The sequence below is a fragment of the Montipora foliosa genome, chromosome 13 (assembly GCF_036669935.1).
Source record: "Montipora foliosa isolate CH-2021 chromosome 13, ASM3666993v2, whole genome shotgun sequence".
NCBI classification, from domain to species: domain Eukaryota; kingdom Metazoa; phylum Cnidaria; class Anthozoa; order Scleractinia; family Acroporidae; genus Montipora; species Montipora foliosa.
In genome coordinates, this window is record NC_090881.1 from 29,566,873 (window position 1) to 29,576,872 (window position 10,000).

The 10,000-nt window shown below is 40.8% G+C and overlaps 2 protein-coding genes across 2 annotated transcripts in view; both read left to right on the forward strand.

Moving 5' to 3' along the window:
- The first annotated feature begins 32 nt into the window (after nt 1-32).
- LOC137982136 (stress-associated endoplasmic reticulum protein 2-like) lies at nt 33-580 on the forward strand. Its single transcript, XM_068829201.1, has 3 exons — nt 33-194; nt 303-375; nt 522-580. Exons 1-3 carry the CDS (start codon nt 111-113, stop codon nt 557-559), a joined length of 195 nt encoding a protein of 64 aa, XP_068685302.1. The 5' UTR covers nt 33-110; the 3' UTR covers nt 560-580.
- A 9,208-nt stretch (nt 581-9,788) lies between these two features.
- LOC137981898 (uncharacterized) overlaps nt 9,789-10,000 on the forward strand; it is an 894-nt gene continuing 682 nt past the window's right edge. The window contains exon 1 of the mRNA XM_068828933.1: nt 9,789-10,000. This exon is cut by the window's right edge and continues 682 nt beyond it. Coding sequence (XP_068685034.1) covers nt 9,789-10,000 — 212 coding nt within the window.

A 10,000-nucleotide genomic window follows, 5' to 3' on the forward strand; every position in this document is an offset into this window, starting at 1 on the left:
GCCTAAGAAATTCTTACGTCACGAGCACTTCAGTGCTTCCTTGCATTTGTGGTTAAAACGTAGCATTTTGGTGAGGCGATTGATTTGGTGTGACCAGAAGTTCTCAAAAAATGCCATCCAAACAGAGAATGCGTATTGCCAATGAAAAACATAGCCAGAACGTTTCGACGCGAGGAAATGTTCCTAAATCATTGGTATGTAGAGTTCATATTAGTTTAATCGTCGTTCACCATTGAAGTGCAAGATATAAAACGTTCAAGGTATACTGTATGTCTCTAATCCTCGACCTTTCATTAATGTAGAGACCACGAGAAGAAAAGTATCCTATTGGCCCTGTCCTTCTTGGGCTATTCATTTTTGTTGTCTGCGGGTCAGGTATGTTTGAAGTGAAGTATGATCATGAAAAGCGCGTTTCATGTAATGTAATTCTTCGTCTTTCAACAAATCACTGTGCGCAGTTATTGAAATTCTCGAATGCTTTTTCTGATACACACTAATCTTGCCTTTCTTCTGTTCCACAGCAATATTTCAAATTATACAAAGTATTAGACTGGGGTAGATTAAAGTGTGAAGAACTATGGGCTCAGAGGATGTTTGTGGACCCCATTATCTACTATGCTTACGTGTACTATTTCATGGTAAACTATCCAGTTTCATCAGTCATGGGCGATTCCTTCACTTCTGTGGACCACAAGAAATTAATGAAGATATTTAGGCAAGATGTCCAAAACATCACTAAGAATAAAGATAGAATGTTTCCTAGTAATGGAACCCCGATCTTTTTAACGTTTTCTGGTCGTTTATTCTTAGTAATAAATACGTGACTGAGGGACTTGTACTCTTTCTGAAGTTCGTCCCACGATCTCTTGATAATTTACTTTCAAAGCAGTTTTATGTGAATAAATTCTAATATTTAAGTAGAGGGATATGGAAAGTGTTTTATTTGTGTGTTGTCCGTTTTTTAAGAAATGTTTAGTCGCAATTTTTTATTGTCAATTGTTGTCCTTTTCTGTTGATTTTGTGGTTGTATTCAGTGTGGCTCAAACAAGTTAAGTTTAAAATATTTATAGAGAAGTAACAGCACTGTTGTGGTAGAACATAAAACCCCAATTACTGCTTAACATTCAAACTACAGCTGAACTAGAAAGTCTATCATAACACAAAGAAGCCTTATAACCTTAGGAAACATGTGGTGCAAGATACAATGGGTCTGCTTCAGCTTAATTGGTTGAGGATGTGATACAAGACTTTGATGCCAATCACTTGGCTTGCAATGCAAAACAAAGTGCAAACTAGTTTTTGAAAGCGTGATTTAAAAAAAAGGGTGAATACTTCTTTCGGAGGTTCATCATGTTGCTAGGCTCTCAATCACTCCCACCACAAAATGGCAATTTGCGGCCTATCCTTACACCACAGGAACACAGAAAGCTGCAAGAATCTGGAGCAAGAAATTAATCTTTCAATTTGGTACACTCCATCCTCCATCCACCAGTGGATGCCTCTCATTCCATTAATTTATTCACAAATTAATGTCACCAGATTTCCACCGATGGCAAAGCTCCTCTACGCCCGCATAAAAGCCAACAACACCCACAATTCTTCTGTTCACTCTGACGAGGGGCTAACACTCGAAACATCAGTTTTCCAAATCGTTTATGGTGGAAATTCGACCTTTATAAAACCAAATTTTCCAGTCAGGCTCTCAGTTGGATTGGTTCATCCTACAGTGGTCCTACACAAAAGACAGAGTAAACACAGGAACCAACTTAGCCATAATTTGTAATATTTGATGTTGAAAAATTGTGATAAGATATTTTTAAAAAACATATTAAGAAAGTTTTTAAAAAACGATGTTCCAATGTTGAGCTAACATTAACGAGTAAAATCCCTTGGAGCAAGATCTCAAGCCAAAAGGAATCAAGCCTCCACTCGTAAATCAACAATGCGTTGTATATTCAGAGTAAATGACAGGCTAGAGTGGAGGCCATTAAAAGTAGACAGAAAATCAACTGCAGCATCGGTGCTGGGCATTCTGGCCAGGCCAGGGTGTCATCAACATACTCCTGTATAGTGTGGGCATCACCTAATCATTGGTAAGCTTGTCTTCAAGGTGATACAGGAAGACATTAGCCATTAGAACACTAAGGGGCAAACCCATAGCCAAACCATCAATTTGTTCATACAACTTGCCATTGAATTGGAAAAACTGGTTTAGTAGTGGCAATGTCGAGGTCATAAGATTGGTTGAACCAGTCATTGGTAAAAGTTTGTGAACTAAGATGTTGATATTCTCAATTAACAGTACAAGTATAAAAAGAGCTTTGACATTGTAAGAGACCAATATGCCATCCTCATGGATAGGTAAGTTGCGGATTTCTTCCAAGAAGTGAATGGCATCAGGAATCGTGTACTCGTTCACAGACAGTGGTTTAAGTTTTTCCTCTACCATTTGACCAGGTTATTGTAAGTACCAGTTGCTGATAAAATAGTCCTGATACTAAGATTAGCTTTGTGCATCTTGGGAAGGCCCTAAAGATGGGCGAGTCTGGAACCTGTGGGGCAAAGTGAATCAGCGGTATTTGTCAGCTAGAAATTGGAGCAAGATATCAAGCCTCCAATCATAAATCAACAATGCGTTGTATATTCCTTTTCATGTGATCTGTGTGATGCAGACTATGCTGGTTACACAGCCTGACACGTCCATCAACGTATTGTTGAACATAAAAAACTAGGTGATTGGAAAACATTTTTTGGAAGTCCATGGGGACACAAGCCTCCTCCAAGAAAGCCAGTTTCACAAACTCCGAAAGTGTCAAGGGAAATCAAATTGCCTCGTCTATGAGATGCTTTTCATCAAGGAATGTGTTCCAAGTTTAAACGCACAAACTGATTCCACCCATGAGAAACCGTTTGCTTGAAAGAACATTCCAACACTTCTATTCCCTAAGTGATTGATTTTTTGCTAAATATTTATACATTTTGCCATCACTATGGGTTTGGCTTGATAATGACGTTGGCTCAATGTCGTTTTTAAAAACTTTCTTATGTTTTTATAAAAATATTATATCAGTTTTTTTTATGGCCAAATGTTTAAAAAAATTGCAACTTTTTTGGCAATGGAGGCAGAGAAGAGAGACCCTGAGAACAAGGTTGGTCACCAACGTAAAGCCCCGGCTACACGTTGTAACATTAGGGAGCTTTAGCACGCGCGTTGCTGAGACGTGGACGGCAACCGGAAGTGAATATTTCGCACGCCAGGACAGCGGTCTCTCCCAGAATTTTTTAACTTCTGTGAAAAGATACTCGGGGAAGACAAGTTAAAAGGGAAAACCGCCCACTTCCGGTTGCCGTCGGCGTCTCAAAACCCCACGTGCCTAAGCTCCCGATTGTTGAAGAACACGTCTCAAGAACACGTCACTTTGGTCGCGCAACCTTGTGATGGCGCTGTTTTGTTTGTGTTTTGGAGACTGGGCCATTAACTGTGGTTGGTCTTTGCAATACGTATAATACAAACGTCATCACTTTGCATATTTAGTGGCAAAAACAATAGCTTTGCACGCCCTGCACGTGTGTTTTTCACTTTAGTCCATTTTTTCCGTCTTCAGCAAGCTACAACGTGAAATAGCCAAATTTGAGGTTTTATGAACAACGTCAGCACTTGAGAATAATTTTTCATTTTCTCCCCTAAATTGAGCGCCGTTCCTACCAGTATCATTTTTGAGGAACTACCACACGAGAAAGGAGGAAATAGTCACTAAGGGATTAAAATAACGCGAATTTATATTTTGAGATGACGTTCTCGTTGCCGTCGCCGTTGTCGTTGCTTAAGCTTCCTATTGTTGAAAGGGTGTCTTCACGCTTCAAAATTTGTTGTATGTTGGACAAAATGTTGTTGATTGATATCAAAACATTCTTCCAACAAAAAATGTCGAACAAACGTCATCAAACATGCATGCTACACATCCCAACATCGTTGATCAAAAAAAGATATTTTATAACAACGTTTGAACGTGTAGCCGAGACTTAATATTCGGCAGATTATTAGAGATAACACACCCGTCAGACTGCAGATTGGGTTTAAAATGCAGAATGACCCCCAGACAGTCACATCGTTTGATACGCGATATATTTCCAAGTGACCTTGGGGTCAGGCAATGTCGGTCTCTCTGCCTCGAAAATTTCCTACTAGGTCTATTTCCTTCTAAAAAATTATTGTTACCATTGAGAATTGTATTGCTCTTTAATCTGAAGCATAAACATATGGTGATATGCTTCACGGTTTACTATTCGAATTAAAGCCTGGCGATTGCCGATTGTCATATGATACAGATAAAGACACGTTACCAGTGTTAGGGTTAGCGTGTTCCGGCGTTGTCCGGCATGGCGGGAATTTCGGCTACGGATCGTTTTCACTGGGACGCAAAAAGTAAAATCGAACTCGTTCAATGAAAATCAGTTGGAATGTTGTAGGAACCAAATTCATAAATCACCTCTCCAATTGGCAATTAGAGTGTGAAAACCTTCTTACAGTGTGTCCTCATAAAATCTGCGGGAACGATTACGGAAAACTTATTTGGTATGCATGAATACCAAAGAAAAAATGTCGGACATATCGAGCTAACAAAATGAAGCAGAACAGATTTTTCAAGTGGAACGCATATTTTTTGAACGATTTTTAAACAATGCGACAAGTTAGGCCTCAGTCTGCAGTGTAAACGCAGTGCTGTCTGCAGTTTGCATTTTGTACCAACAGTAATCTGCAATTTAAACCTACGTGTTTAAGAATGTCGTATAGCGCATCGACAGTGTTTAATTGAAAACACCCATTCCGAATAACGCTGATCTACAAGTATTTAAGCCTAACACACATTTTAAACTTGTTAGCTTTCAATTTTGGTGATGGGCATCGATTTAAACATTATGAACCTCGCACCTGCTCGTCGGCTTGCTTTGATGGTCTATTGACTGGACGTTATCAATGATGCAAAAGCCGCTTATTGTCCAGGTTCAACATTCTCGACCTTCATGTTCTTCAAAAATGTTGGAACTTAATAGCGTGCTCTTTCAAATTAAATTGACGAGAAAACTTCTGCGTATAGAGTTAACTTCATGTAACTGAAGTGAAAGAGGAAATGTCCTTTTCGTCAGGAGCCTATCACTTCTCGTCTACTCTTAGTATCCCAAATAACGTTCACCGTTTTCCTCACCATTTATATTCAGCCTGTTTTCTCCTGCTCGTCCTTGTTCTTTCTTCCGCGGCTCGTCAGTATAATTTTGTCTCTTTATTGGGGGTCTTCCTTGCTCTCTCTCTCTACGGTTTGTCAGTGATATTTAATGTCGCCTGTTTTTTTCTCGCCTCTGTCGGTCACTCTCATGTTGAGCATCGCTTACTCGTCACCTGCTCTGCTTACCGTTTTTTTTCTCTTTCTCTTCTTTCATCGTTGTACGACATATTAAAAAAAAAAATTCGCTTATTTTTGGGTGTCTTCAAAATTCCTTGCTTTACAAAAACCCAGTAGTGTCCCGTGAAAAAATTGCGCGTTCCGCTAGTTTGACGGACGGACGGACGGACGGAAGCACACGACGTCATAACCTAAAAGAACAAAGTTTCTCGGCTCAACCATAGCGCTCTGTACGCCAAACTTCCGCTTACTATCGATCTCAGGCGTCCGTGGACAAGGGCTTTTTTTCAGCCCACTTCACGGACTGTTGATTTCAGTCTGCGGTTGAAAAATTCTTATCACGTGATAACATTTTTTGTGGCTCTGCAGTTTTGAAAATACCTACCACGTGGCGCTAGTCCTCCGTTCTTCTCACGGTCGAGAAAAGAAAAAAACCTGAAGAAAAGTTTCCACCTGCTTCTTATTTCCTCGGACAAGGCTTTTCCTGGTTTACCCGTAATAGCTTCGGCCGGTTTTACTTGCCGTCAACATCCTTTCGCGTTTTTCTCTTTGGGGAGAGCAACTAAAAAATGTTATCACGTGATCAGAATTTTTTAACCGCAGACTGAAAAGTGGGCTGAATAAAAGCCCTTGTCCACGGACGTCTGAGATTGATAGTATATTTTGGGCAAGTCCCACCCTCATAGAGCAGACCTGTTTTATTTCTCACCCAGAAAAGTCTCTCACAACAGAAGCAACAAACTCAATAATCGACAATTCGTAAGGAAATCCAACCTCGGCCACACTGAATGAAGGAGTGTGCCCTCGCAACTGTGCTAAAGTCATATGTTATATTTCAAAAAGTTATTTCTAACATGCGCTGGGAGTAAGATTTGCACACGAAGAGGTTTAACCAACAGGCAGTGAAGGTGAAAGGCAGAATGTCATGTGGTGTGGGATTGAGTTCCACATGACAACAAATCAATACAGTCGAACCTCCACTAAAGGACACCTAGTGTAAGCGGACACCTCCCGAATGCGGACACCAAACCGCGGTACCGGCGATTACTCCTCTAAAACACTACATATTTAACCTCCCGTAAGCGGACACGGACACCTATTCGGGGTTCACAGGGTCTAAAATATCCTCCCGTAAGCGGACAGTAAACAATATCAAGGGAATTTCTGTCCTAGACAAAACGTTATTTCAATTACAATTAGCTTTTTTTTTCATTACAGAACATCAATGTTTTCGTTTTTAAACTTTTCTTCAAGCCAGTCGCACGAAAATTTGTTTCCTTGAAATTGAAATACCATATCCTGCTCCTCTCACGGTTTGTCCGCTTTCCCATAATAAGCTTTGTTGAGTTAAACGCACGCTTCAGGAACTTCGTAACCCAATCTCAAACATATTCTAATGAACAAATGGCATCTTATACAAAATCAGCCCTTACTAAGAGAAATCTGTAAACCCCCCCCCCCCCCCTCCTTGCTAATTTCACATAGAAAGGGGGACCTTTGAAAGATGTACTTGTTAGAGCAAAGCTCTGAGTTCTTTGAATTTCCTATCTTGACCAATAAGAGTCGTGTTTGGCCTGTCTGCACCTTGAAACAGAATTACAAGTGGTCTTAATAAAGAGCTCTAAAAGACTTGTTATGGTAATGCCCTCTATTGCACTTTTTCTTCCAACCTCCCATAAGCGGACACGTACCCTTGGTCCCGAGAGTGTCCGCTTACGGGAGGTTCTACTGTAATATCACAATTTTTATACCACTACAAAGCACCATGAGGAGGATCCTACAACACGAAGACGACGACGACGTGTACCTGCAGTTATTGTGTACCAAGGTTTTAGGGTTAGGGAAATGTAGACGAACGTTGTTTGTTTGTGCGGTAAGACATTAGAAAGTGTGGGCTACAGCGCAATTGTTCAATCACAGTACCTGGCGAGGCACAATAAGGCTCTCAAAATCTTGTTCTTTGAGATGCTAAGATCTTTGGACCTCGCCTCGACTACAGCTCCTTGGTACTCCCAAGCTCAACCAAAGCCGAAGTACGAATATGATCGGGCAGTGGCATATTGGGACTTCCCTGGTATGCGGATACCACATACGTCAAGGCAAACAGAATCGATGCGACTATCATCTACAAAGTGAGAAAGGAGGTCAAACTGTTGGAAATGAGCTGCCCGTGAGTAGAAAATAGAGAGAAGGCTACGGAGAAAACCAACAAGTACGGTCCACTCCGCTGGGAATTGCAGCAAAGATATTGACTACCCAAGTGACGCTCCTCGGAGGATACTCCCAAGACCACAACAACACACTCAATCAGCTACAGGTGAAGATAGACATAGATCAGTCGAAGCAAAGATGCAGAAATCTGTACTTACAAGCTCTCTGCATATCGCCCGCTCGTTAAGTTTTAACGTACTAGGAGGTCGCCTTATTCACAGATTGAATTATCGGACAATATATCGTAGCAAGCTTTTTTTAGGAATACAACGTTTAGGACGTTTTATGAGCTAGAATACATTTTAGTAATTTCTTAATTTTTGATAACACGTATGGTTTAGTCTCGCGGTAATGGCTACGGTTAATAGCCGCCCGATTACTGTTTGTAGGACAATCTGGGCAACCAGTCGTTTTTAATAATAACAATAACAATAATAATAACAATAACAATAACAATAATAATAATAATAATAATAATAATAATAATAATAATAATAATAATAATAATAACAATAACAAGGAAAAGGTCCCAGAAGCGGGAGCCTTTGTGGAAACGAAGGCTGGAGTCTCAAAAATCAAAGACATGAGAGCTGACCTAAGCAGAGTGGAGTCACTCTTACAAGGGAAAACAGTTAAAGAACACCACAGGTGGCGACTAGAACAGAAGTATAAGCTTGCAAAGAATGGCCTCAAGCATGTCCATGAAGATCTCAAACAACGACTCATTGCCAAGTCTAAAAAGGTGCAGAGATATAAAAACAGGAATAAGCAGTTTGTACAAAACAGAAAGTTCGAAACGAACCAACGAAGATTCTACGAAGAGCTCGACGGTAACAGTAACAGTTCCCAGGTGACATCTGACCCTGAGGAGGCCAAGCAATATTGGGATGGCATTTGGGGAGAAGAAACCACATATGAGAAGGAGGCAGAGTGGCTACAGAGGTTGAGGGAGGAGATAGAGCCCCTTCAGCAAGACAATATATGTATCAGTGTCGAGACAGTGACGCAATTCCTGAACAAAGTACCAAGCTGGAGAGCCCCAGGACCTGACCTAGTGCAGGGCTTTTGGTTGAAGAATTTCACATCCCTACATACATGTATTGCAAACAACCTTCAGTCATGTTTAGATACTGGCATTGTCCCTGACTGGATGACAAAAGGCAGAACGGTACTCATCATGAAAGACCCAGAAAAAGGTGCAGCAGCAGGAAACTACCGCCCGATAACCTGTCTACCAGTAATGTGGAAACTGCTTACTGGAATAATATCTGACAAGCTGTATGAATTCCTTGACACAGGAAATATTCTACCTGATGAACAAAAAGGCTGCAGGAAAGGGGCTCAAGGGACCAACGACCAACTGTTCATTGATAAAATGATCTTAAAAGAGAGCAAAGCGAGGAAGAAGAATCTTGCCTTAGGATGGATCGATTATAAGTAGGCCTATGATATGATACCCCACCCATGGATTCTAGAATGCCTAGGCCTTGTGGGCATAGCCCAAAATATTAAGAACCTGTTGGCCAACTCTATGAATGGTTGGAAGACAGAACTTACATCAAATGGACAGAGCCTTGGAAGTGTGGACATAAAAAGAGGTACCTTTCAAGGGGATTCCTTGTCTCCACTACTGTTCGTGATAACAATGATCCCTCTCACCCTCATCCTCAGAAAGTGTGAAGCAGGATACTCTTACGGAAATAATATAAAAATCAACCATCTCCTGTTTATGGATGATTTGAAGTTATATACGAAAACTTCGAACCAACTAGATTCGCTAATACAGACTGTGAGAATATTCAGCAGCGACATTGGGATGAAATTTGGAATTGAGAAGTGCACAGTACTGATATTAAAGAGAGGCAAGATAACACAGTCAGAGGGCATCACACTACCTGATGACACAAACATAAGATCGTTAAAAGACGGTGAAGGTTACAAGTACTTAGGAGTACTGGAAACTGATGTAATGTTACACAGGCAGATGAATGAAAAGATCAAGAAAGAATATCTACGGCGAGTCAGGAAAGTTGCACAGACCAAATTAAATGGGGGAAATTTGATCCAGGCAATAAATACGTGGGCAGTGTCATTCATTAGATATGCTGGGGGATAATCGAATGGACGAAACAAGAGTTAAAGGAGCTAGACCGCAGAACAAGAAAATTACTAACAATGAACGGAGGCCTGCACCCCAGAGACTGTGTTGCAAGAATCTACGTCCCAAGGAAGCACGGTGGTAGAGGACTCATACCAGTAGAGGACTGTATAAACCAAGCAAGGGTATCTTTGGAAACATATGTCCAATCGAGTGAAGAAGAACTGTTGAAAGCAGTTAGGGCAGAGGTTACTGGAAGTCAGGAAACGGCAACCAGTTTTAAAGTAAG